Source organism: Curcuma longa, chromosome 17 (genome assembly GCF_044706935.1).
Source record: "Curcuma longa cultivar G26 ecotype Majalengka, Jawa Barat chromosome 17, ITB_CL_G26_1.1, whole genome shotgun sequence".
Classification (NCBI taxonomy): Eukaryota; Viridiplantae; Streptophyta; class Magnoliopsida; order Zingiberales; family Zingiberaceae; genus Curcuma; species Curcuma longa.
The window spans coordinates 2,716,641-2,744,630 of NC_133877.1; the positions used below are offsets into that span (position 1 = coordinate 2,716,641).

Genomic DNA, 27,990 nt, shown 5'->3' on the forward strand with positions numbered 1-27,990 from the left:
ACGTGTGTTGGCTGACGTCAATGGGAGGCACGTTGGTAATATTGAATTGGCAAGGATCTCTACTATCATATCAATACGCCATCGTATAAAGATTTTAAAAATTCATATTTATATTCAGTCAAACTTCTAGAGAAATTATATATTTTTATTTTGTGTGAAAAAACAAATTAATATCCCAGTTAAAATATAAAAAAATAAAAAAAAAACTTTTTATCTTTCTACGGCGTTCACTAATCACTACCACAAATCTCGTGGACTAGTTGGATCTTATTGAATGGATCAAATATTGAATCTTTCACATTAATCCAAACAATTCGGATATTCTTTTTCTAAAAAGCTTTGTTCTTAAATCGATCGAATTCTAGAAAGAAAAAAAAAAGTCAAAGATTACCTAAAGAGAGGAAAAAAATAAATCCATGTCAATTAAAAAAAATAGTCCAACTATATTAACGAACTCTTACTCCAATAACAAAATGCCACATATTAAACGACAAGAGAAGACCCAAGAAATCATGAGTCAAGTCAATCTTTAAATCAAGTATAATTTAATCACTCTGAAATTTCTATAAATCTCATTGCAGTTCTTCGATCAGCGGAAGCAATCTTCTACCTTTGTTGTTGTTGTTTTTTGCTGGAATTCTGTTGGTTTTTAGTTGTAGCAGAGGAGATGGCGAGAAAGAGTCTGCGCAGCCTTTTCCCTTCTTACTCCTTCGGCCGCCGTGGCGGACCGCCGGAGTCGTCGCCTCGGCCGGCGCCGCAGCAGCAGAGGCGGAGGGTATCGGATGAAGTGATTGAGAAACGGGTCGCGGCGGCTGAGGTCTTGGTCGCTAGGTGGGATCGCGACGTCGGCTCCGCCGCCGTTTTGTTCTGTGACGACCACCGCGCGGAGGCGCGTGCGTTTCTCGCTGCGGTGGGCGACCTCCAGCTCGGCATGCTCGGCTTCGTCTCCGGCGGAGGGGCGGCGGCGGCGGCGTCGTCGTCGTCCCACGCCGCTCTCGTGCGCGCACAGTCGGTGATGCAGGCCGCCATGCGTCGCCTTGAGAAAGAGTTCCACCGGATTCTCGCTGACAACCGATACTGCTGCCGCGATCTGGAAGCCGTCTCCGTTCGGTCCTCCTCCCGGTTGAGTGCCTCCGAGGATGGCGAGGACGGAAGCGTTGGCAGGGTGGATGATTCCTCCGGCCAAGTCAAGAGCCCCGCAGCGGCCGCCGAGGCCGCCGCCGCCATGGGCGACCTTCGGGCCATCGCTGAGACCATGGTCTCCGCCGGGTACAGCAAGGAGTGCGTCAAGGTGTATAAGCTCCTCCGCAAGTCCGTCGTCGACGAGGAGCTCCGGCGACTCAAATTCGACAGTCTCGCCTCAAATTCGCAGGTCCGCAAGCTGGATTGGGCGGCGCTCGAGATCAAAATCCAATCTTGGCTCTACGCTGCTCGCGCCGCCTTTTCCACTCTGTTTTCCGGCGAGCGGATTCTCTTGGAGCACGTCTTCGCTGGATGCGACTCCATCCGCGATGCCGTCTTTGGCGAAATTGCGAACGATGCCGCCGTCCATTTCTTACGGTTCCCGGAGGCGGTGGCGAAATCGAAGCCGTCGATGGACAAGACGGCTCGATTTCTCGACCTCTACGACGCCGTCTCCGAGCTGCTACCGGAGGTGGACTCGTTGTTCACCTTCGAGTCTACGTCCGCCGTCCGGGAGCAGGCCCTCGCCTCGCGCTCCAAGCTCGGAGAGACCATCCGCGCCACCGTCGCCGACTTCGAAGAGGCTCTGCTGAAGGAGAACTCAAAGTTTCTGTTTCCCGGCGGCGGAGTTCACCCATTCACGCGTCGAGCGATGGAGTACATCGCCGTGCTTGCGGACTACGAAACCTCACTTGCCGAGATCTTCGACGAGTCTCACACGACAGCGAAGCCGTTGTCGCCGTCGATTAGCGAGCAGCGGCAAGCCGGGTCGGAGGTGACCAGGCTGCTGGCGCCGCTAATGCTGGCGCTGCACTGCAAGCTCGACGCGAAGGCGGCGGCGTACAGAGACGCCGCCTTGTCACACCTCTTCCTGGCGAACAACTTCCAGCACGTGGCAAACAGGGCGCGGGCATGCTCACTGAGCGCTGTGCTGGGAGAGGAATGGGCAGCGCGGCAGGAGGGGAAAGCGAGGCAGCACGCGGAGGGCTACGAGCGTGCGGCGTGGGGTAAGGTGGCAGCGGCGGTGCCGGCCAGGGAGGTGGCTCCGGGGGAAGCGCGGGAGCATATGCGGGCCTTCGGCGCGGGGCTGGAGGCTGCGTGCGCGGCGCAGGAGGGGTGGGTGGTGGCCGACGCCAGAATGAGGGAGGACGTGAGGGCGGTGGTCAGGGGAATGATCCTTCCGGCGTACCGGAGGTTCCACGAGCGTTGGCGGTCTACGCCGGAGGTGGCGTCGGTGGCCAGATTCTCGCCGGAGGAGGTCGGTCTCCGGATAGCGGACCTCTTCACCGGGTCGGATGACGGACCCGGTCCCAATTCCTATTCGAGTTATCGGATCGGGCACGACTCCGACTCCTCTCAATCCGATGGCTCGGGCTCTTCCCGCCATTCCCGGTCCGTTTAAACTTGGAACCGTAAAAACAAACGGATTCGGGCACGACTTAATGTATTATGAATAGTATAATGATATGTAACATGAAAAAGTTTAACATGAAATCAACATGACACACTGTATGCAGTGGATTCCACATCCATGTAGTAGAATTCATAGGCATGCAATTGAGTGTGTCATGTTGATTTCATGTTGGACTTTTTCATGCTACGTATCATTGCTCTTATAAATATTAGCACAAACCCTAAAGCAAATGATGCTTATTCTTATCAATAAAAGAGTTTAAAGTGTGTGCTTAGTGAAATCACTTTTTGATGGAAAAGGGGAAAATATCAACCTGAAAAACAATATTACAGAGAGAAATAATAATAATAATAATAATAAAAAGGACATCCAATTTTAGACTGGAAGTTGCACAACCAGAAGAAGAGAAGCATGAAGATCATGTCTCCAAGATCTTGCTAACAATTGTAAAATTATGGAGTCTTGCAGTGCATGCTAAGAGAAAGTTCAACTTGTATGATACAATTCGCAGAGGGATTTGTTGGTAGATGTTTAGCAAGAGCAAGACATTGTACAGCAGATCTGTTGCAGAAGGAGAAGGAAAATGGAGGTTGATCAGAGGAAGCTCCATTCAGATGGCACTCATACTGTCAGATTTGTGTTTCTCAGCACATGCAGCGACAGCAAGTCGTCGTCGAGGAGATCTCAGAAACCTTCAGTTAGATGGCAAAGATCCTGTCGACTTCAGAATCGGAGAATTCTGAGTTGGGATGCCATGAGTCGGAGGCTTTCTTCATGGACTTCACCCTCTTCCTGATAGAACGTGTTCGCTTCGATTTCACAACGTAGAAAGTCATGGTCCCAAGAACACCGGCCATGATAATTCCTCCGATGAGTGTAACCAGAATAGCAGCCCATTGAAAGTGGCGGCCGACGACGATATACGACGATGCGATAAAAGCAACTGTGGTGCAAACAGAAGCCAGCCACATCAACTTGTTTATGATCTCAACGACCCGCCGCTCTGCCTTTGTTTCTCCCCGGACGAGCGTTATCTGAACCACCACCACAGCCAAAGAAGTGAATAGCGCAATGGCATTGAAAATGAAAAATATCTTGAAAGATGCTGTTCCGATTGCCACTGCTACTCCATTGTCTTCAGTTCCACCAGGCACCGTAAAGATGGCTGCGAAAGCCACGGTTGCAAAGAGCACAGCGACGACTGTAACCGAGTTGGTAGCATTGTTAATTCCTTCTCTGTGAAGTTTCCTGAGCTCCTTGGCAATCCCATGGACATTCTTGTTTGTTTTCCTTGTCTGCTCAAGCTGTATATGAACATCCTTTTTAATTTCAGTTACAGTCTTCCTCAACTCATCTCGAGGCTGATTTAGTTCATCGGCTTTACATGCTCCACATCGAGATAAGCATTCCCTAATTTCAGCAGCATCTTCTGAAAGAGGCAGACCTTCAGCAATGTCGAAAGCAGTTTTATGATTTCTTGTCAATGCATTCACATTGGTATCGGGGAGGAGCAGTAGCAGATTTACTATCTGCAACAAGTGAAAAGAGTTGGAAGTATTTATGCATCAAAGATATCCAGTTCATGAGCTATTTAACAATCCATACAAGCAAAATGTCAATTAGCATGTGTAGTTGATGAGTGCTCGTGGAAAGGAGAGACGGTTGGCTCTCCGCCTTCGAGCTTTCCTGTTAATACATATGTAGTTAATGCTGTTGGCAATAAGATGTGATTTCAGACACTAATGAGTACAGGAACCCATGATTTAATGAGAAAACTACACATATACTTATCATTCCAAAACAATTATTTTACCATTTACCGCTGAACTAATTATCAAAATTGGACAACTAGGTGAGAATCTTAACTGATTGCAATTTCTAACACAAGCTTCCTACAAACTCATGTTTCTGCTTTCAGTTCACTAGATTCTCTTTGCTATGGTCTCCTGCTAGAGCATCTAAATGCACAATATATTCGATAGCACAGAAGCTTTTGTGCTATCGACCATAGTCATAACCATGCAAATTCTCTATCAATTGTGTTGTGTCACCACTTGATGCATTAAGGGGCCGATGGACTCTATCGGAAGTATGTCATTGTGTTGAGGTGAACATCAACCAAAACGACTAATGACTAGGCCAAGATAATCTTCAGATTTGTAGGGCATGTGATGAAGTCAAACAGATACAAACCCAAAAAGCTGATGAACAAACAGAAAGTTCCATCCATTGCTTATTCTTGATATTAGGATTCCACGAACGCATTTAATCAAGCAACCAAAATAAGAACATCAACTTAGACAGAAGTACTCTTATCACTATCAGATGTCACCAAAACAAAACATGAAATAATACCTCTGCACGCTTTTTCCTTGTTGCAACATGTAATGCTGTATTTCCAGCCCTGTCTGGTAGCATCACGATTGCTGCATCAGCATCCACAAGGGCTTTAACGACGGCACAACTAGTCCCCTTCACAGCCATGTGCAATGCAGTCTGGCCTTTCTTATCAGTTCTTCTGGCAAGTTGTGGATCCTTTTTCAACAATGCTTTAGCAATTTCTGCATGCCCCTGTCGAGAAGCAAAGTGCAGGGCATTTTTTCCGTTGTTTTTTGACAATTCAATCAAGCTAGTATCTTGCTCTAGCAAGAGGTTCACAATTTCAGTATGTCCTCTAGTTGCCGCAGTTATGAGTGGAGTTGCATTCGATTGACCAAAAGTCCTGACGAGACTTGGATCATGTTTCAAAAGTACCTGAACAATCTCTGTACATCACCTCATTAGCTAAGCCAAGAACTAAAAATGAAGCAAAACTTCATAAGGGAGAGATTGAAGACACTAAGAAAATGGAAGGCTATCTGACTCCCAAGTTCATGGAACTAAAACAAGCCGACAAAAATACCTAATCTAGTGGATATAAACACCTTTTTTTTCAGAGAAACAAGAAAAGCATGAACAAAGTTCTTTTCCACTAACTAGTTGGGGAAAAAATGTCTCAGACATTTGAATGATGAGACTTGCATTGAAATAAAAAAAATTAAACACCTATATCTTCGTTTAGGTCGCTGTTTATGTGCGTTAGGAGGTGTTGATGCCAGCCACCTCTTGAGAGAGAAGTTGTGCCGATACATAAGGAATTATCTCATCCTAAACAATTCAAGGATTTGCAACAAGATAACACATAGCATAGTTAACTACATACTAATATGAAATTTCAAACAACTTGGCTACACGCACAACTTCAGCAATGACATTTTATTAGTTTGTGTTCTTGATTCTACAAGTTGAAATAACTCAACATGGAGCAATAAAGAGTATAAATATAAATCAAAGATGAATTCTTCCTCAAAACCCTGAAAGAAGATACAGTAACTTTATGATTCAAATGTAAAAGTAATGCCAAATTACCTATATCATGTTCATAAAGATTGTGTTAATGCAAGGACTAGAAAGCCTAATACTTTTTTCTTCTCCTACATAATCAACAATTTGAGAACACATAAACAGGATAAATTTTGAAACGGAGCAAGTTGACCAAAACTAGAGCTTGTGGTTAACATCATGGTCAAAATGAAATCCAGTAATGGAATCAGCACTCACCTTTGTGTCCTTCTCTCACAGCGATATGGAGAACGTCAAACCCGGATCTGTTCTTCCTGGTAAGGCTCTCTGGGTCGGAGTACTTGAGCAGCTCAAGCGCCAGATCGAGAAACCCTTTCTCGGCTGCCGTGAACAGCGGCGTCTCATTCTCCTCATTGACGTCATTGACGACGGCCGCCCGAATCTCAGCCAACTGGGCGTCGAAGTCGGCTCCCATTGCCGTCCCCGTCATCTGCTCCTCGATCTCGCCCAGGATCATCCGGACGCCTTCGAGGTCCCCGCGCTTCGCCGCGAGGTGGAGCTCCGTGTCATTGTGCCGCCCGGTCACCTGCTTCACGTACTTCTTCTTCCCCGAGGGGTCCATCCGCTTCCCGGAGTTGGAGAAAACGAGCGACGGCGAGCCCGGATCTATCCGCTTCCCGGAGTTGGACAGCACCAGGGAGGGCTTGGCTGGCGACGCGGAGGGGGAGGGAGCCCAGTCCTGGTCCAGGCGCTTCCCGGATTTTGAGAGAGCCATGACGCGGACCGGAGAGAGCGTGTGGGAGAATCCCATCGGCCCCCATTCGAATTCCCTCTCTCCTCCTCCGCCTTTGTGAAGGAAACGAAGCGATTAAGGGCAGCATTATGCGCCGGAGAAGAAGAACAACAACAAGAATTGGGCAAAGGCGCTACCTTTATCGAATCCAGGCGGCACCATCGTCGTCGTCGTCGTCTTCCTCCAGCTCCTCCGCCTCCTCGCTCTCCCGAATGGAAGGAACCGCCGTGGTACGCCAAGTTGTACGGTGGAAGAACCGAACGAAGAGAAAAGAAACGACAGAAAATAATTACAACAATAATAATAAATTTAATTATTTATTGTTATATTTTAACGAATATTAAATTTAATTATTTTATTGAGATGTATAATTAGTTAAATCGTTAAATCTAATATGCGGATTAATATTCCTTTTATGATACATATTAATATCTAATTATTTTTTAATCGCGCATTACCGATTTTAATCGATGCCCGATTTAGAAAAGGTCAACATCGAGTGGAGCCCACGGCTTAATATATTACTAATTCGGTAATAGAGACAAATTAACCTTCAAGTTGACCGACAAGCACGCGGCGATTCAGCGTTGACTTTTGGTCTAGTATTCATATTTGGTGCGAAATTTGGTAGATTGTCAAATGGGTCCATCTTACTATTGCACTTTCTACTTTTCACCCTATATTTTATTTTATTTTCTAATGATGTACTTTTTTCATTTCAAACATAAAATTGTCTTTGGATGCATTACAAGGATCGAGCGAACTATGAAGGAAAGCAAGGGATATGAGTTTTCGTGCTCATAAGGAATGAGCATATCGAGTGCATATCGAAGTCGAGCAAACTTTTATACCTTCTATGATATCGTAACCTAGTGACACGATTCGGGTCATACTTAGGTGGACGATTAGATAAACTAAGGAACATCTCTAAAACCCGCACTAGCACAATCTCAATAAAGATTTGAAACTTGTTCGTGAATATTCACGAGTCAAGCTTATTAGAGTTCAAGTTTGTTCACGAAGGTTCGCGAGATCAGTGAAGGTAAAAACTCAGTACTCACAATGACTTGGATGATCTCCGCGAGCAAATGGATAAATTATGTAAAATAGGTGAAGTTAGATACAAGAACCAAGAATCACCTCAATGATCAATTTATACATCAAGCAATGAAAATTTGTCGACCCTAAAGCTAAAAGAGTCAAAAGGAAGGAAGGATTAATGGTGATACTGAGTTAACAAACAGTTTAGGAATCACAAAAGAGTGTTTGGGGCAAATTCAAATGATCTGCTCGGTTCTATGAAACCCACTGTTAATCTCTTTTGGATCGACTGCTTGGTTTCTGTCCGGTTGAGGTGCTGACAGGGGCAGACTGCTCTAAGTGGATTGGTTCTTGTGGCGGTGAGTTTGCGTAGCCAAGTAAGAAAGAGCCGATACAACATCAGCTATCCGAGGCCTCAAGCTCGGCTGGTCCTGCACGCACATTGCAGCAATGGCAAGTGCTTGGTACAAGCCCCGTATCGGATACTGACCCTGAAGCATTGGATCAACCATCTGCGGAAACTTCTTCCTGTCCTTGAACAATGGCTTCGCCTGCAGCCAAAGAGAGCATGGTTACTGAGGTTAACCGACACGAGGGATCGAAAAGATACTCTCCCTATCTAGTAATGTTCGAGCATGGAACAAAGAAAAAACAAGAGACTTCATATTGCACAATCTAACTTTGCTAGCTCTTCCATCTAAATTTACAAACCTATTTATTAGCTCACAACTGACCATGCAGGACTAAACTAAGATATCGTACAAGGTTTTCGACATCTTTGCATAGCCTGATGAGATAGCTTACCTCGATGGATTAGAAACTCGCACATGTTATTGTGGCTTAGATGATGATGCCAAAGAGGCATTTTGGTATAACAGCCAAAAGTATGCAAAGGCTGAACATGATAATTGCAAATACTAACTGAACTGAATGTTTGAAGTAAAACAAAATAGATCATTGTACTCACCCATGAAACAAGATTTCGCTCGCCTGGACGTCTAAAATTGTCCATTGCTCTTCTTCCGGATATAAGTTCTAAAAGAACAACTCCAAAGCTATAAACATCCGACTTAGGTGTCAGTTGCCCAGTCATTGCATATTCTGGAGCACAATACCCATATGTGCCCATCACTCTGGTGGAGACATGAGTATTATCGCCGACAGGACCAAGCTTTGCCAGACCAAAATCTGACAACTTTGGGTTATAGTCCTCGTCAAGCAGAATGTTTGAGCATTTTAAATCACGATAAATCACAGGAGGATCTGCCACATCATGCAAGTACTCTAATCCTTTTGCTGCTCCAGCAGCTATTTTCATTCTGTGGTGCCAGTCGAGCCGCCTCTTATCTGAAGAAAGGCCTCCTGCATTTGACATGGACTTCATTCTTCAATGAAAATGTATATATAGCCATATTCATAATCAGAAATACACTAAATGAACTATTTATGCATACCATGAAGATGATCTTCCAAGGATCCTAGCGGCATATATTCATAAACCAAAAGCCTTTGGTCACCATCTGCACAATACCCGATTAGATTAACAAGGTTAGGGTGGTGAAGTAGACCCAACATCATGACTTCAACCATAAATTCCCTATTTCCTTGTACACCATTGAGATCAAGCTGCTTTATAGCTACTGCCTGTCAAAAGAAACAGATTCATTGTTAGTCTTAAAGCAGGTCATCATGTATTCTACAAGAAAACTAGTCTTCTTAAACCAAAGGAAAATTTCAAAATGTGTCCTTGTTTTACTCGTTCCTTAAGTGGAGGATCAATAAAGGCCACACTTATACCGCAATAATCGATTCTTTTCTGTAAATACTATATATTTGATTCCATCCACAAATTTATTCTCTTCCGTATAAATTTTGTACTGATAAGAATTCTAGTTCCTACTGTTCGTATCTTATGGTATGCATACACAATGCCAATTTGCTATAAATGGAAAGAAAAAGAGAAGGGAGGTAAGAAAAGTATTCATGCAAAATTTTAGGATCAGCACCAACGATCAATTACCTTGTCCGATAACTGCTGCGGAAAGTATTGAATAAGTTAACATTGTGTTTCAAAACAATGATATTCAAAGTTTAGGCTTATTATTCGAAGCTAAGATATAAATACTGGTTTACAAGTTACAAATTTACTAGATGGCCAACGAACAAACAAGAAAATGTTCTAACCTGTTGAATGCTTTCCAACCAGCCTTTATAAACTCGACCAAATCCTCCTTCTCCCAAGAGACAATCATCCCTAAAATTGTCAGTTGCCTCGGCCAGCTCTTTAAATGGAAATGTTTTGGCAGAAATGTGCGAAGAGCCACATTTTGAGATCTTCCTTTCCTTCTTTGAACCCTTATTCTTCCAGTCGAATGAGAATTTTGAATCTGACTTTGATTTTCCTGATAGTTAACCAAAGAGAGAAATGACCAATTTCCCCTCAACAATGGAAAGAAAAGGTACAAGCTGATCAAAGATCACATATTCTGAAAAAACCTTAACAACCGATCATATATAACAATGCAATTATGTGTGTGTGTGGATGCATGGACACACTAATATTCAGTTTTACATAGCATGGCACTAACAATCACCTAATTGTTAATCAGATAGTTTTTTCCACAACAAAGACATTTGATTCCAAAAGCAAATTTCACCCTTGAAAGGAACTAGAAAAAGGGTCATACTGTCTATAAATAGCGGCAAACAACAATTACCAGGAGCTCCATCACATTTGAATCCCTTGAAGAACAAAGATGATACCAGTAATTCAACAACAGAAACATGCATAAAAAGGCAAACTTTCAGGATTGCTCAAAAGGTGGCCTAACGGGAATTCTGAATCAGAGGATAAAAACCAGAACTTTGGGAAAGAAACTAGAAAAAAAAAATCCGCGACTTCAAGGAATACAAAAGATTTCACCATCCAGATCGCCGTTGTTGGCGGAAGAAACCCTAACAGAATCAAATCGGAGAAAAAAAAAAAAAAACGCCATTTCAGGTAGAAAATTTCTCAGAATACCAAGCGGAGGCGGGGGAATCTGCTGAGCCAAATCGTCCGCCGTCAGCGCTTTGGTGCAGGGAATGCAGAAACCCATGGCTGTGCCCCAAGGGATGCTCCTCCCCTTCCTTCCTCTCCCTCGCCCTTCTCCCGGCTCGCTTCCGGCGATTGAAGCAAGAGAGAGAATGGGACGAGGGGAAGGAGGGGAAATAGGAAGAGCTTAATATGGGAAGGTCCTTGACGGTGAACGTGCACCATTGGAGCGAGTGCAAAAAGCTTCTCCTCACAAGCGCGTCCACCAAATGCGTCCTCCTTCAAACCAACGCACGTACCGACAACAATGGTCAAAGACAAGTCAAATCTTTTTCTTCGCAAAATTTTCAAAAGAGCCACTGACTTTCATTTTTTTCTAATAGGCTCCCTATACTTTTGTTTTACAAAAAGACATCCCTTTGAATTCAGTCAGTTTAGTCATTATGCGCCTAATGACGTAAAAGAAAACAACCTAATAAGTTTTTTTTTTTCATAAATTATAAATTAAATTATGAATCTTGTATATTTATTTTTCTTTATAAGTCATGAATCAACTCTAAAATGGTAATAAGTTGATTTTTCGTGTCTTTTATGAGTTGTTCCGATTGGATATCGTGGATAGTTAAATCATCAATCAACAAAAATCCAACTCATGCACAGTTGCTCCCACCGGTGAAGAAACCTAAAGAGAAGCTGAACAGGAGGGTTAGATGGGTGTCAAGGATTCCTGACAAACCATTCTGATGCTCAAGTTAGTACTAGTAGAAGAAGATGTAGAAGAGAAAATATATAAAGTTGTTGAAGTTGCCGAGAGAGTTTTTCATATCTGCAGAAGGATATATATACTTATGAAAAAGGAATCTTCATGTCGACCTGAGAGAAGACCTGTGTCGGGGTCAAGGAGATTAATTTTGCTGGTTGCTAACATAGGGTCCCCACATGAGGCGTCTAGGGATCAAGTCTGTCAATCTCGTAACTGTTCTGTGGCTCGGCATACTAATTATTTTTACCTTTTGGTTGTATGCACAGGCACGAGGGGATCTAGGGAATTAGACTTGATTACCTCGTAATCACTCTGATCCCTTGGCAGACATCACACGCTTGGGGGATTTTGACAGTTTCTGTGTGGGGGGGGCAATGGCTGAGATAGGCGTAGAGAGACCGAGTAGGCCGAGGGGTCACTTAACTGAGAGATTAAGAGAGGATGAGCGGTGGAGGAACTGAGTCATCAGAGAGCCAATCTGCCAAGTTGCTGAGTTATTAGCTCATCGAGTGGTCAAGAGATAGATTGGTTAAGTAGTCGAGAGGTCGATTGACTGAGATGGTTGAGGGCATCTCAACCATGAGTCATACCTCCTATGCTCCACAACAAATATATTTACTTCGGACTCCTTTAATTTACGAAATATCATTTTAGGGAGTGATCGAAATGGATTTGAGAATTCTAGGAGATAAATTGATATTTTTAGACTATGGGATAGGTGAAATGATAATTTTGATAAACATACAGGGGATAAATGAATGTTTGTTAAACTATGAAAGGGTGAAGTGTTGAGTTTGATAAACTTTGAGGGGGCAAAGTGATCTTTTCTCATGAATTTATTATTTATCAGATGGTTCAAATTTGTGGTGCCATTTCCCAGATCCCCAATGGCGATGCCCATTCGAGCTACTCTGCCGGCGACCGCCAGTCTCGCCGGGAAAAGGTTCATGCGCCTCCGATCCTCCGTTACTGCTACGAGAATTCGTAACTTCGACCAAGCCCTCTGCATCTTCTCTCCCTCGAAGGAGAGGATCCGGTGCTCCCGCTTCTTCCCTCCTCTCTTTGCAGTGTCCGAGCCCATAGGTGACGTTGCAACCCTAACCTCTTCATCCCTAACCTGTTCACTCTACCCGTTGCAATCCGTGGGGCTGCTGCTTTCGATTTGCAATGATTCTTCTTATTTGTGTGCTCAACAATTATTCTGATATTTTCTGCTGATAACAAATGTGTAACTCTCTCCCTTTTTTTTTGTTAAAGATCAATTTTTATAATAAATTATTAAGTTGAATCAGATTTTCGCATCAAACTTTGTAGGAATCTGTTACCTTTATTCACTAATCGAATTCGATTCATCTTCTCATCATAGAAGCACAGGGTATACTGGGAAAGGATATATATTTATCTGATTTTACGATTTTCGATTGAAAAAAAAAGAAATTCTGGATACCATATACTTCATGACTTTGATTAATTATGCTTATCAAGATTGAGGAATATCACATTTTTTACTGTTTTAACTTGTCTATAGGAAACAATTTGTATTGCCTTTGTTGATATTATACTAAGGTGCCAACTACCTTAGTTGGTAAGTTTCTTGGGCAGTTGTGTTGCGTTAATTCCCAGTTGTTTTGCATACTTCTTCAGCTTACAATTTTTTTTTTTTTGGTTATTCCTGATGTATGTTAATAACAGGTAGTGCTTCTCCAGTCACTTATGAAGACCTCACAAATTCCCTGGAAAGTGTAGAAGTTTTTGATATTACTGGTAAAGCAATTGGCATAACTGATTTGTGGAGAGATAGGAAAGCTGTAATTGCATTTGCACGCCATTTTGGGTGATCTACTACTCCCCCCTCATTATTTTTTGTTGAGTTAGCCCAGAGAAGAATCAATAATTTTCTGCTACTCCAGATGTGTCTTTTGCCGTAAACGGGCCGATCTTCTTGCTTCCAAAAAGGTATTGCAACTAAATGTTCCTGAGAGATGAAATTTATTTGCTACAATCATAGTAGGTAACTGGTTGAGATGATCTTGTATGGTATGACAAAGTACATGCCTCTTGACAATGCATGTAATATTTAGTGAAAGAAACTACAGCAGTTGCTGCATATACTTGATCTGGAAACTAGTATCATATTTTTTATTGTTCCTTGTGTATATTGCTGGTGCTCACTGTAGTTCATAAACTTCTTAGTAGATTGCTTATCATTTTTAAGCCGAAATTCCATGTTATAACTGAATGGGATGCATCAATGATCATCTATAACCTATATTCTTCTTTTTGTGGGTGCTATTTCAAGGAGCTCATGGATGCAGCCGGAGTAGCACTTGTTTTGGTTGGGCCTGGTACCGTTGAACAGGTATGACAACAATTGTCAAGCCATGTCATCATAGTTGGATCTGAGTACTTTATCAATCAAATTAATACTGTAGAATGAGATTTTGATTGACTCCGTATTAACTTATGGGAATGATGGATATACTTTCATAAAAAATCTAACTCGAATTTGTTAAGTAATCATATATATATATATGTATATATATTGCTAGGGAGAGAAATAATATCTCGAATCATCCATATTGCTTCATTGATTTGAAGAAGGTAATAAAGGGTGTGCTCCAAGTGAGCTTGTGCATTCTCTAAACCACATATATAAGAAAATAGTGAAATGTATCATGATTCTTTAGGCAATATTCCACATTTTCTTGTGCAATTGATATGTAAACTTAAGCTATGTTGAGCATGGATTAAAATCTCGAGTCGTTTCGTCCAATACGAGCGAAACATCTCGTTTCGCTTGCGAACCGACATTGACACAGTGGTATCGGCCCCGCAATGCCCTCCGAAGGCCTTGCGCGGGACCGACGACGCCCTTCTAACGCCTTATGTTACGCAGGATCAGCGACGCCTCTAGAGACTTCGCTCAGGACCGACGATGCCTCCTGCCCATTGTCATACGCGAATGGAAGCGGAACAGACTTTTTAACTGTTTAATTAAAAACTTAAGTTAATAATTTTAATTCACTCCTAGATATGATTAGGATAATTTAAATATACTTAATTAAAGCCTATTAAAATTACCCTATTAATTTAATATATATATATATATAATATTTTATTTTTTATATTTAAAAAATATCGAAACTATATCGGCATGGCACGATACGGTACCGAAAATCGTTCCGATCCAGGATTGAAACCTCGCTCAAGATTTTAATTTTGAAACCATTGTGTTGAGAATCATTTTTAGATAATTCCATTTGCAACAACAACAAAATCTTCCAGCATATGCAACTTTATCATTTTGTATTTAACTATTTTGTCCGTTATGACAATTCTGGTACAGGCAAAGGCATTTGTTGAGCAAACCAAATTTAAAGGAGGTATGTTTCTGTTAATAGTAAGAAAGTTATATTTCTTGTTCATTATGAGGAATATGGAATATCATTAGTCATCTTTGCTTTGCACTTCTTTTAAATGCTTAAAACTAGTCAATGTTTGGGTATATTACATATTCTTATTTAGTAGAAACTGATTGATTATGCAGATGCAATAAGATAATTTTTATGATATTTTCATTACCTGCCTAATTTTTTATATTCGTTGATTTGATTTTAACTATGAAAATGCCTTCGTGCAGAAGTTTATGCTGATCCTACCCATTCATCTTACGATGCAATCAAGTTTGCTTATGGCGTTTTGACAACTTTTACTCCATCTGTATGTAGTTGAAGCTCTTACCCCAAAAAAAAATCCTTCAATATTCTGTAAATAATTCATCAATCATGTGAGGCTTTTCTCTTTCCAGAATTACTTTTTTCTCGTAGTATATGATTTATCATCTTGGTAATTTCAGGCTGGTAAAAAGATCCTAGAATTATACTTAGAAGGCTATAGACAGGATTGGGAGCTTTCATTTAAAAAGAACACAGTTGAAAGAGGTGGATGGTATGTTGATTTATAAAGATGATTCATTTTTTAAATGCAGGAAATCTGTTGCTTATCCTGGACTTTGATGTCATTTTATATTAGTAGAACTTCATTAAAAAGAATTATAGATGATAAAATATTAAAGCAAATTGAAAAGATCTGTCAATTAACATTTTCCTGATTCCGTGGTGGCCTATTCCAGCTCCTAGTTGCATAGTCACTTTCATACTGTTTTCATATAAAATTTTAATTCCTTAAATGGCACAATTTAAATGTAATTGTATAACTAAGTTTCCTTTGTTGCCTCTACTACAAATTTAAGTGCTCGATTGTTTCACTTGTTGCATGTTAGACTATGTGATGTGTATGATGGGTTTCGATATTCTCATGAAAATTTTATATATACAAAATAAACTTGGAAGACAGAAACTTAGGGTTGGTCCTGTCCTGCTATAAGGCCCCAGTTTCTTTAATAGAATCAACAGTACGGCATTGCACTATGAGTTACAGAGTGAAACTGAGCAAAGTGTAACATCTTTGCAGATTTATACACGAAATTACACTAATGATGCTCTACCAAAGTATACTCAATTTATCAAGCTGACTATGAATCATGTGGAAGCTGACCTTTCTCTACCTTTCTTATTGCTGTTAAATTTTTGATATTGTGTAATAAGCTGGCATGTTATCCAAACTTTGTTGATTGACCCGTGCATTTGAAACTGTTATTTCTTCTTATACAGGCAACAAGGAGGCATAATCATAGCAGGTCCTGGTGTGAACAACATCTCATACATCCACAAGGTACATTTTCTTTCTCCTACTGATCGAATTAGTTTTCAGAATTGGCTGTTGTTGAAATCAATACATCATATCTAGAAGTTAATTTTGGCCATTTGAAGACACTGTGAGAGAAGTCACCCCTCTTACAAGAAGGTTAATAAATGAAAACTTTAAGAAGTAACCTTTAGTCTGCACTGAAGGAATCTTCAACACCCACTCAGAAATATTGCAAATTCATATTTATCGCCATCTGTGTACCTTGTAACATCATCAGTGAGTTCTCAAATATAATACCTTTACTCATTGGGCTTCCAAACTGTAAATTAAGCACACTTGTCTCCAAGCATCTTTATTTGCAATTGGATTCCGATTCAGGTTTAAACATTCCATCAGTCTCCATCCTCTCCTTGCCCCGCGATGACGACTTATCATTACATCTGTCTCCCTTAGATTTTATCTGTCTCTTGTTGGATTTACATGTTTGTTTAGTGATCTGCTTTCGCGCATTGTAGGATAAGGAAGCTGGAGATGATCCGCCTATTGAAGATATTATCAAAGCATGCTGTCAATGAGAAAAGGATGGACAGCTGACCTACTTGTTTTTATGGTACGTGATGGTAATATCTCTTGTAGAAAGTATAGTACAGTTTAAACTCATATCCAAATTTATTACATTTGCATAACAATAGTCATGTTTATGTGTAAATATGTTTCAAGGAATCCAACACTAAGGCTTGTTTTACCCCCAACCGAGCGCGGAGCAAAGGAGAGGAGAGGAACTTATAAGGAGAGTAGAGGGAGAGGAGTCGAGCGGAGAAACAAAATTACTATAATATCCTCTTCTTGTTCGACTCACTAACTTGGCTTGTCCTCACTGCACATTCACATTTGAGGCACACATCCCTGAACCTCACTAGTCATTGAACCTCTCCTCTCATGGAACCTCAACATTTCTCATCTGACCCACTTGTGATGTTGTCAACTTGACCATCCACCCTCGATATCGGCCTAGTTGATGATCATGTTTGTGAGCCGGTCTAGATCATAAATCTTAAAATTCTAAATCATGAACACTTAAACTAACCTCCCTCAGTTGTTCTTAAACATCTTAAGTGACTAATATGAAGGTGCCATCCACCCGATTTTCTAGAGGCAAACTTTGGAAAAAAAAAGAAAATTGTGACGTAGAGGGATTTTCATGTCTTCTCGGATTATCAAAAGGCTTTTGATCTAGAAAACACCAGTCAAAAGGTCATTTGCACTTTTTCAATCAACTTTCCTCTCTTTTTTTGTTCCTTTCAAATTAATAGGAGGACAACTCCAATTGTAGCTCTTCTATTGGAAGATTATGTAGCAACGCTTCGACTGTGTTTTTGTTCTGAAATACTTGTTGCTGTTTCATAGAAAGAAAATAAAAAGTTTTTCTTTCGTTTGAGTATTGACTGCTATTCTGTCTTTATTCTCTCACTTTTATAAGCTGGTGTTGACTGGATGACCTATTCAAAGTTTTCCCAACGGCGTCAAATCTATGATTAGATTCTTGCCAGGCTGTCATGTTTCTTTTCAAAGTCAACAATTGACTATATTTGGCTTTATCTTTTGCACGTGTAGCTGCTCCACGTGCTGCATGAACACATCAATCTTAATGCAACTAAAATTCTAGAAAGTAAACATTTTTTTCAAAAAAATAAATAAATAATAATAATAAACTTCATTTTGTATAGGAACTTAGAAGATCATTCATCTTTATCCAATCGCTCAATGCTTAGTCACAAAAGAAAACTCTCAAGAACATCATCTTCAATAAGCTATCAAAATTCAAGTTGTTTTATGGATCTAAACAAGATGAGACATTTAGCTCTACTTAGTGAGTCGATCTAACTATGAAAATTCAAGTAGTTATATGAATCTAAACAAGACAAGACATTTAGCTCTATGAACCAATCGAGTCAACCAAGTAGATCGACTAGTGATTAATCCGAGTAGATCGGTCGAGCTGGCTTCGTCATCATTCAATCATCAAGTGTGAACCAAGCCAGTCAACCTAACTCAAGTTCTACTGGTTGACTAAACATCTCCACGTGTCCCGAATCAATCCCCTGTTTCCTTTGAACCGTTCTACGTCTTCCTTCCTCTGTTTCGTTTGAACCGTTCCACGTCTTCCTTCCTCTGTTCTCTTAAGCAATCCTTGCCGAACAAGCAACCATGTCCGCACGCATAAATAAGCCTGCAACTCTTCTTCCATGCTCGCATTCTTCTTCTTCCTAACTCTTCTCCTCTTCCCTTTCCCTCTCAAACATGGAACAGCACTTGAACTTCTCCGAGCAGAGCAAGAAACAGGGGAGGCCGCTGCCGAGGCGAGGCCAGGTCAAAGCGGGGATCTTCTGGGGCATCGCGAAGGCTGTCATCCCTGTGGCCTTCAAGAACGGAGGGAATCCCAAAAAGAGCGGAAGCGATGGCGGATTCACCTCTGACGACGCCACTCCGGCGACGAAGAGCGGGTACACTTCCGGCTTCGACGACGACGACTATCGATGAGTAGTGGAGAATTCGGATGAATTCCTGTGTGTGTATGTATATGTATATGTTTTTGGAACTCGGCTCTGTTTTTGAAGGGAAGGGTTAACGATAGTTTCTCCCTTTTTTTTCTTGCTACTGAAAGCTGGAAACAGAGTAGCAGGCAGGGCGGTGTCATTTGGGATGATTTGTGAAAAAATAAAAAAAAAATTGCGATTTAAATTTGTTTTGTTCTCTAGTTGGGATCAGTTGTACAGATTTCTTTCGATCTTTTGTTTTTGTTTGCTGCAGATTTCGTTCCTGTTTCTTGCGATTTTGGTTTGCAGGAGGGAGAAAAAAAAAACAGAGCAATGGCAGGAAATAATAGATTTTTCTGGTTCCTTACCTTTACGACGTCTACAATAGAAATGGAAGCAAATAAAAATAATATAATCAATATTTTTACATGGATAATTAATGGGTATTTGAGCAGATTTATGATTTAAAAGAGTTAAATATACAAATAAACTTTAAATAAATTCACAAATTATTTGAGAAAATCAATGATTTCATCTTTCTTTTGTTTATGATCACGCATGGTTTGATTAACCTCTTCACTCGTAAACCGACACCCTGGATCCATGCATAAAAATTGATTTTATGATTCCGTTGGTGGTTTCAAAATTAATATTATTTTATTTTATTTAAAATATAAAAAATTATAAATTAAAAAATAGGAAAAAACATATTTATTTAAGTTATTTATGTATCTTTTATATATAAGAAAATTAAAATTACTTATTTTGATATTAAAAAATTGAAAAAATATTAAATTAAATTTTAAAATATTTTTATTTTTATATTAATTTTTAATACGATAAACTATATATTTATATTTTTAATTAATTTTATATATTCAATAATAATCTTTATTGCATATATAATTATTATTAAATAAATTAAATTTCTTATTAAATTTATTTATTATTTGATATATCGTAAAAATAAGATTGATAAATAATTAAGAAAAATTAAATGAGATTAATAAATATAGTCTCATGTCCAAGATAAATAAATTGTAAATTTTAATAGAAAAATAGAATAGCCTCATATCAAATAATTTAAAATAAATAAATTATAAAAAAATAGTTTCATATTAAATAATTCAAGATAAATATATTTAAAAATTAATGTAGGATAGGTTAAATTCGCTGACAGCTCAATCCTTAATCGGCGGTAGGGGTGTAAACAAGCTAAGCTGCTCACGAGCTATTCGAGTCTCGGCTCGAAAAAAAGTTCGTTTGAGTTCGTTTAATTAAGTTAACGAGCCGAGCTCGAGCTTGATTTCGAACTCGAAAATATTATCGAGCCGAGCTCGAGTTTAACAGTATTTGATTCGTGAGCTCGTGAACATGTTTATTTAAAGGCTCACGAACGTGTTCGCGAACATGTTTGTTTAAAGACTTACAAGCGTATTCGCGAACATGTTCGTTTAAAGGCTTACGAACGTGTTTGTTAAGAGATTCGCGATATATATATATATATATATATATATATATATATATATATATATATATATATATATATATATATATATATATATATATATATATATATATATATATATATTACATGAATTATAAATATTATATATTAACGAGTCAAGTTCGAACTAAGCTCGTTTAATTTTTAAACGAACTATTTTCGAACCAATCTCGAACTGAATTCGTTTAACTTTAAAACAAGCATTTTTCGAGCTGAGCTCGAGCTGTTCGCGAACTATTTAATTTCATTACGAGTCGAGCTCAAGCTTAAGAATTAAAGCTCGAGCCGAACTCGAGCTTAAGAAAACGAACCGAGCTCGAGCCTCTTACTGTTCGGCTTGGCTCGGTTCGATTACACCCCTAATCGGTGGTTCAAATGTCAATTCATCAGGGACCCACACCTTAACCAACCCGAGACGGATCGATTATGAGTTCAACCTGTTAAACTAGATCGACATCCGATCGGATTCGAATCCGACATGGGGTCTACATGTCGGACCGAAAGGCGTCAAAGAGCCAATGAATGGAAGTCCTTGGCGACCAAGAAAACTTCTTTTAATCCCCACCGCTACTTTCACCTCCTTATCCAGTTGGCAACAGTGCAGTGCACATCAGAAGTCTCAAATAAACATTTTAAAAAAAACATTTAAAACACGTGGGACAATGAACCAGGTCTCTTCCATTATGGGTGTAATTAAGCCTTTTATTTTGTCGTCTAATCTTCCATCAATAGAAAGTTAAGTGCTGGATCCCATTAACTTTATCAGAACCACCTTAATTAACAGTAGAATTTTATCAGATATAATGACGTCATCGATGTGACGTCATCTTGCTTGCAAAAGCCACTTTTCTTTTTCACTATTATTATTATTCTTTATGAATTTTAAAATAATAAACAATGTGATAATCCAGTTTCAATATTTTTAAAATGAATATGAAAATGACCAAAATATGAGGACCAATTAAAATAGATTAGTGAGGTAAAACATGATTTCCCTATTAATTTTTAATTAAAAAAAATAGTTTTCATACAGGTTGTAAATTCTTAACCCCTTTTAGGATTAAATGTGAATGGATGTATATCTGATATTAAAAATAGCGTCTTTCTTATCCACGAAAAGAGGATAATAGAATATACCGCTTTCTTCCCTTTTTTGCTTCTATATATTCGCCGGCCGGGCTCACTCTTTCAAGAACTCACCTCCTTCCTCCGAGTAACCTACTAACCTGAAGAAGAAGAAGAATGGACGGCGGCCGCAGGAACGCCGGCGAGCAGGAAAGGAGGCCGACGGGGAATCCCTACCCCAAGAGGGGAGACATCACGAAAAGGGTGGTTAAGGAAACGGCGGAAAAGGTGTCCGCGGCAGTAGCAGAGGCGGTGGCGGCGGCGCGGGGTGACGGCGGAAGCTCAGCGTCTCGGCGCAGCACAAACGCCTAGGGATGGGGCTGATCACGGAGTAGCTAGCTAGCAGGTACTATTGTGTGTGTTTTTCTGTTCCTATCCGGGAAGTTTTCCTCGATCGAACTGTAGTAGACGTTGTGTACGTTCTGATCAAATCCCAAGTGTTGGATTGCGGACGAAATTTTGCCTGAAAAATGGCACTTGATTTCTGAACTATCAAAACACCTCCCCAATTAAAAACAATTGCATTATCTGTCGAAACACAACACCTCCAAAAAAATGGCAACAAGTGATGAGTAGAGTGGAGTGGAGTGGATCATGAGCGAGCGAAGTTAATGAGCTCCAACACGGCGCCTCACTAGGTGATGTAAACGAGCCAAACTGCTCACGAACTATTCGAGTATCGGTTCGAAAAAAAATTCGTTTGAGTTCGTTCGATTAAGTTAACGAGCCGAGCTCGAGCGTGATTTCGAGCTCAAAAATATTATCGAGTCGAGCTCGAGCTTAGCAGTATTCGATTCGTGAGCTTACGAACATGTTTGTTTAAAGGCTCACGAACGTGTTCGCGAACATGTTCATTTAAAGATTCACGAACGTATTTGTTAAGATATATATATATATATATAACATGAATTATGAATATTATATATTAACGAGTCAAGCTCAAACTAAGCTCGTTTAACTTTTAAACGAACTATTTTCAAACCAAACTTGAACTGAATTCATTTAATTTTAAAATGAATCTTTTTTCGAGCCGAACTCGAGCCGTTTGCGAACTATTTAATTTCATTACGAACCGAGCTCGAGTTTAAGAATTAAAGCTCGAATCGAACTCGAGCCGAACTCGAACTTAAGAAAAATGAACTGAACTCGAACTCGAACCTACTGTTCGGCTTGGTTTGATTACACCCCCTACGCCTCACTGCCTTACGCTCGTGACTCCAACAGCCAGACTGGCGCTGCGTCGGCCTGCACAACACGACGAGTCATCCACGTCCAACTTGCGTCGAACGTATCGCAGCCAGCTGTCACTGTTGTCGCTGCCCCACTCGACTTGTTAATATAACACTGAATTTCCTTTAATCCGTTTCTTCTCGATGAATTAGAATCAAGGCAAACTCTATTTTTCTTCCCACATATTTCAAATAAATATGGAATCGTCAAGTAAATTGAATTAGTGCACAGCAGTGTAAATCAGGCTAAGAGAAGTAGTAATCGTTCGTGCATGCAAATTATATTACAAATAAGAAAGACATATAATCACATGAATTTGTCCAGGGCAATTTATACAGTGGACCATGATACCGTGGAGAATCAGAATCATCATTATAATATCAACAGCAAATAAAGTGAGCGATTCAGTATTTTGAACACATAAGCATAAACTATCGAATCAAATCTTTTTCATGTATTTTCAATATAAAATTTTGATTGTATCTTAACAATCTAAAGAGCCCCTTTTTAACGGTCCTAACAGATCCGTCCCTTTAACAGTTCCAACGGATCCCTTACTAGGAACCTGCAATTATTTCTTTATAAGGATCCCTATATGACACCACATAGATAGATCTGCTCTCATACTACTATTAAATCCGATGGAATCCACATACATCTCTAAAATAGTATGATATTGTTCATTTTGGATTCACACTTTCATAGTTTTATTTTTAAACTTTATCCAAAAGATCTCATACTAATAAAATATCTTTCATCTTATAACTTCATGATTTTTTTTTTCATGTATCTATAATATAGAACTTTAATTGCATCCTAATAAATTATGCAGACGATTTTCTCAGATAATAATAGTCTTAATTTCATAAAATTCTAAAGGTGGATAAGCTCCTTAAAAGAATAACAAGTTAAATTATAAAAATGAATACCACTTGGCGTATAATTCAAACTTCATAAGAATCAGAAGGCTTTAAGTTTCTATATATGACCAAAAAGGGTAAAAAGCAGCGTATAATTAAAAAAAATGATAATCTCAGTAGCCACATCTGGGGGTGGTCGGCCCGGTCCCACAGAAATTTCCCACCGACCACCAAGGTAAATCGGGAAGCGCATACGGCGGTCAATCCAGATGTCCAGCATCCTTTGATTGCATTCCCCATTTGGATGAAAATTCCTGCAAATACGTCGTAGTTAGAGATCGAACCGCAGGTCCCTGAGTTACAATCCGGATGTCCTACCGTTGCACCATTGCCCCGGGGACAAAAAAAATTGTAGTGGGTAAACTTTTTATAGTGACCGACCCCACCGCCGAAACGGTCCCATATCAGAAAATCCCCTAAGGGATTTTTTGGAAGTACAGTACCACTAGGTTGATAAGAACATACTGCCTCAACAGCACCTTAGCCGAGCTAAGACTTGAATCGCACAGTACTTCAGTCAACAAATATATGTTACTAAGAGGATTCGAACTCGAAACCTCAAGCAACAGGTGTCTCTATGCGTATAATTAATATTAATAGTGATATCAACTCATGAAAAATTAATTAAGCCAATACCAAATAGCATAAGACAGACAGTTGCAATAACACATACTATAACAATTTAATTAATCGAAGCATGATATGAAAACAACTAATTTCAAACTTATATGCAAAATCTCATTCTATCCAACGATAAAACAATTACTATTCAATAAATTTATAAAGAAGCAAAGAGAAAAGATAAAGGGATTAATATATAAGCAACGGCAAAAAAGACTCATCTCTGCCCCAAGATACACCATAGTAAACTGTGAGATCCCTTTTTGCATTTCCAATAAATTAACAATAAAGATTCTTTAAAAAGATATATATTATTATATTGTGAACAGGGAGGATTCATGAAGATTAAATAAAAAACAATGTTCAACATGGTAAAACTTCACACAAACTCCAATAAGAGAAGCTTGTTCAGCTTAAGTTTTATTATCTAATAATTATTAATAAAGTAAAAATAAATAAATATAATTAAATAGTCTAAGATAATATCGCCAGCATAAAACGATAAATATAATATTAAATGGTATGTCTCTACCCCACGCACTTGAAAGAGTGTCGCGTGTGCTCAAAATTGGACAGAGGTGTCTTTTCGTGGAGGTTTTGGAATTGGTAAATAAAGAAGAGATCCAAATGCTATTGACTTCTCCTCGAGCAAGCTTGGCCTAAGTGGAGGAAGAAGAAAAGTGAAAGAAAAATGGAAGACTGGAGGACAAGCAACACTTGAATGGAACAAGAACAAGAACAAGCTAAGAGGACAAGCAAGCAAATAACCTTAACTGAAAAATAAATTAGGGAACAAGTATGGACTGCATCATGGTCAAGATGAAGATGAATGAGAATTATGAAGGAATGCTGTCGGAGATCATCATTCAAGTAACTACATTAATGTTATCCTTCTATTAAATTCATAATAATTGAAAAATAATGACAAAAATACAGAATTTGCACTAAATAATCTCATGATGACTAATTCTAAAAATCAAGTTATGAGAAAATAAAATAGTTCAATGTGAAGTCTAGCTTAGTTGTTCTAATAAATGCAATTGACTAAACTTAGAATGATGGCCGACTGTTATCGCCAAAAACAAAACCTTTACAAAAGCAATTTGTTATACCTAATCTTTATGTTCAAGACAGTTCAAATAAGAACAAACCAAACAAATAAATAATTGTTTGACTAGATTCGACCAATTTCCGGTCTGCAGATTGATTGAAAATAAAATAAGTGGCAAAACCACATGAACCAATAAGGTAATATATGATAAACAATGCGATGGCATGCATAAGCAGTGACGTACCCCCCTAATCAAAAGATAGAAAAGGTGCATCAAATAGACAAGAAAAATATATTCTTGGGGTCCAAAGACTTTGGACTTTTGCGTAAGAAAAAAATTAGAAGTTGCTGGGGCTACCACGTCTTTTATGTTTATCTATAAGAGTTACTCACGGCTGGCAATGGCATAGTCAAATATTTTTTCCAGTACTTCTACTTGTGCCCATTTAATTAATATCAGTTTAATTAAGTAAATAAACACTCAAACCTACCACATAATTAAATGAATAGATAATTAGTACCTAAATAAATGGACACCTGACAACAACTGCACGACTATTTATAAAATAATTATTAATGTTATAAATTAATTGTGGGTAAGTATCCATATATACCTACAAATGCACGAGGTTAAATGGTTACCATGATCGGAGCAAGAAAAAGAAACTTGATAAAGTTTTTCCGTGGAATTTTAAATTTACCTGTTGTCTGGGCCAAACTGGAGAACTTCTCGAATGAGTTCCCAGCTTATACCTGCATCACACAGTGGAAGTTAAAATCTCTCTTCCTTCAACATGTATTGACCAGTTTAGCAAAACTTAATTGTGTTTGATCAACGTACCATTTCAGTAGCCTGCATTAATGAGATAGTTGAAAAACAGACAGTTTACGCGCAAGCAGTCTTACAATTTTTGGTAAACGAGTTGACAAATAACAATTTAATTTTGTTTATGACCGAAAGCAATGGTCAATCAATATTAAAGGCTCTTGAACGCATATTCTGAGAGATGTCAAATATAATACAGGTGCAACATTGCATAAGACAGTGATATAAGATGATCAAACACCACCAAATAATAATTTTTTGGCGAACAAGTGTGACCTCTCACTCTGCCGACACTGGTGTGGGTGAGCATTCCTTGCTTTGATTCAGACAAACAAATCTGCTCCTAGTGTGACACTAAAGAGATGGGTTTCCAAAATAGTACTTTGGTGCGGCACCATGGGAGAAATGGATACGGTCGGTTGCTGAGGCTGGAGTTTGCAGCGGAGGAAGAGCAGCTGTCACCTTGTTAGTAGGGAATCCTGATGATGCTGCAGAAGAGAACATTGGAAATGGAGAAGGCACATTTGTAGGCCAACTCAATGTCGGTAGAGTTTGGAAACCAATCGCAGGTCTCTTGTCATTCTCTCTCACCTGCAATAGTGGGAAAATGAACTCAGAACTCCTATTAAACATGATATTTGACAGAATGGAGAACTGACGCATAAAATTTCAATACCAAACTTGTTATTGACAATAGAACAGTGTAGGTTAATTTGATCCATCCAATTAATGTTTTGACGACCAAGTATTATTCGACCCATTTCAGAAAGGTAATGTTTGGTTCACAGTTCAGAGGATGGAGATTTGAGATTGGGACATAATCATCCGATTATCTATTGTGTTTCCTATTTTTCCAGTTAAATGAGGTGCAATTATGACAAGTTGGGTGCAAGAAGACCATGTAACCATAGCCTTTTCAAAATACAATTAATGTGTCACATAAAGGATTCATGTGAAATAGCTTCAAAGCTATTCCCTGACTCATAAGACAATGGGCACTAGAGATTTTGAACATATCCATCTTATCATCACCATTCAGCTGCAAGTGTATTTAGATAAACCTTCATAACTAGACGCACTTCTTGTTAGTGGTAATTCATGCTCGAAAACCATGTCAATGCTACAAAGAAATTAATTATGGTAGAAGAAACATTGTGTTTGAGTAAAAGAAGTGCAGTACAATGATGAGAAAATACAAGAGATAAGTATTGGAAACTTTAGCAGATCTTGTTGAGAGATGATGAAAAAGAAAAATAAGAGCAAGATTTTGCCATAAATTTGAGTAACGATCAGTAGCAGAAAAAATAAAAATAGCATTCTTGTGCATGTTTTGTTGCATGATTTCCAAGTCCAAAATCATTTCTTCAGGAAAAACTAAACAAAAATAAGTTGGGTATGCTCTTAGCAATGAAATCTATCAAATAGTGGTCTCAGTCTCTCAGATTGCTATGGACAAATCAAAGTTTATTATGGAACTAATAGGCAGCAAAGAAAAGGTTGTAGTAAAATGCATTTGAGAGAAGGAATGCCAAGGTATCTCAATCTGCAAACTGATCACCCTTGCCTTGCTAATGTCGAATCCTTTCAACTGGCTACTGAGTGAACATTGGTTGTCCTTAGGAGTGGAGGCAGATGGTTGACAAATTCTCAAATTTAGATCAATATCAGACCCTGCAAGCAATTCAGAAAATTCCAGATCATATAAATTGGAAATCTTCAATCAAGGAATCATGCTGTTTATCTGCTGAGCACTTAAATGGGAAATGATTTTAATTTGCAAAGGATACCCTCATTATCACACTTGAAAAATATTTCTCCTTCATAGGTACTTGGCTCAAAATTGGTAACTGCTTCTCTTCCATTATATTTTATGGCTGCCTTGTCATAAGCCCTA

General features: G+C 39.2%; 4 protein-coding genes across 5 annotated transcripts; 2 read left to right on the forward strand and 2 right to left on the reverse strand.

Annotated features, from left to right (window-relative positions):
- The first annotated feature begins 667 nt into the window (after positions 1–667).
- Positions 668–2,661, forward strand: LOC141811504 (exocyst complex component EXO70H1-like). Its single transcript, XM_074699529.1, has one exon. The coding sequence runs from the start codon at positions 668–670 to the stop codon at positions 2,582–2,584; it is 1,917 nt and encodes a 638-aa protein (XP_074555630.1). The 3' UTR covers positions 2,585–2,661.
- Positions 2,662–3,190: 529 nt separating this feature from the next.
- LOC141811636 (ankyrin repeat-containing protein ITN1-like) lies at positions 3,191–6,971 on the reverse strand. The gene is made up of 4 exons (XM_074699657.1): positions 6,869–6,971; positions 6,197–6,784; positions 4,952–5,361; positions 3,191–4,125 (listed from the first exon to the last, which is right to left on the reverse strand). The coding sequence occupies exons 1-4, from the start codon at positions 6,891–6,893 to the stop codon at positions 3,295–3,297; spliced, it is 1,854 nt and encodes a 617-aa protein (XP_074555758.1). The 5' UTR covers positions 6,894–6,971; the 3' UTR covers positions 3,191–3,294.
- Positions 6,972–7,798: 827 nt separating this feature from the next.
- Positions 7,799–10,983, reverse strand: LOC141811637 (putative serine/threonine-protein kinase PBL7). Its single transcript, XM_074699658.1, has 5 exons — positions 10,795–10,983; positions 9,957–10,174; positions 9,227–9,416; positions 8,740–9,134; positions 7,799–8,323 (listed from the first exon to the last, which is right to left on the reverse strand). The coding sequence occupies exons 1-5, from the start codon at positions 10,868–10,870 to the stop codon at positions 8,108–8,110; spliced, it is 1,095 nt and encodes a 364-aa protein (XP_074555759.1). The 5' UTR covers positions 10,871–10,983; the 3' UTR covers positions 7,799–8,107.
- Positions 10,984–12,456: 1,473 nt separating this feature from the next.
- LOC141811662 (thioredoxin-like protein AAED1, chloroplastic) lies at positions 12,457–17,818 on the forward strand. Of its 2 annotated transcripts, XM_074699689.1 has the most exons (10): positions 12,457–12,652; positions 13,262–13,403; positions 13,480–13,525; positions 13,869–13,928; positions 14,916–14,952; positions 15,210–15,289; positions 15,426–15,517; positions 16,243–16,303; positions 16,795–16,889; positions 17,000–17,818. In XM_074699689.1, the coding sequence occupies exons 1-9, from the start codon at positions 12,457–12,459 to the stop codon at positions 16,852–16,854; spliced, it is 774 nt and encodes a 257-aa protein (XP_074555790.1). In that variant the 3' UTR covers positions 16,855–16,889; positions 17,000–17,818. The 2 variants fall into 2 exon arrangements, with proteins under 2 accessions (XP_074555790.1, XP_074555789.1); XM_074699688.1 differs by having other exon boundaries at positions 16,795–17,024.
- The last annotated feature ends 10,172 nt before the right edge of the window (positions 17,819–27,990 follow it).

Excerpts from the sequence above, each read along its gene's own strand:
- LOC141811637 (XM_074699658.1), bottom strand. The coding sequence starts at position 10,870 with ATGGGTTTCTGCATTCCCTGCACCAAAGCGCTGACGGCGGACGATTTG. Across the intron at positions 10,175-10,794 it reads GATTCCCCCGCCTCCGCTTG|GAAAATCAAAGTCAGATTCA; the intron begins GTATTCTGAGAA and ends GTTAACTATCAG. Across the intron at positions 9,417-9,956 it reads GGTTGGAAAGCATTCAACAG|GCAGTAGCTATAAAGCAGCT; the intron begins GTTAGAACATTT and ends TTCTTTTGACAG.
- LOC141811504 (XM_074699529.1), top strand. The coding sequence starts at position 668 with ATGGCGAGAAAGAGTCTGCGCAGCCTTTTCCCTTCTTACTCCTTCGGC.
- LOC141811662 (XM_074699689.1), top strand. The coding sequence starts at position 12,457 with ATGGCGATGCCCATTCGAGCTACTCTGCCGGCGACCGCCAGTCTCGCC. Across the intron at positions 13,929-14,915 it reads GGCCTGGTACCGTTGAACAG|GCAAAGGCATTTGTTGAGCA; the intron begins GTATGACAACAA and ends ATTCTGGTACAG. Across the intron at positions 15,518-16,242 it reads ACAGTTGAAAGAGGTGGATG|GCAACAAGGAGGCATAATCA; the intron begins GTATGTTGATTT and ends CTTCTTATACAG.
- LOC141811636 (XM_074699657.1), bottom strand. The coding sequence starts at position 6,893 with ATGGTGCCGCCTGGATTCGATAAAG. Across the intron at positions 6,785-6,868 it reads GCCGCCTGGATTCGATAAAG|GCGGAGGAGGAGAGAGGGAA; the intron begins GTAGCGCCTTTG and ends TCCTTCACAAAG. Across the intron at positions 4,126-4,951 it reads CAAGGAAAAAGCGTGCAGAG|ATAGTAAATCTGCTACTGCT; the intron begins GTATTATTTCAT and ends CACTTGTTGCAG.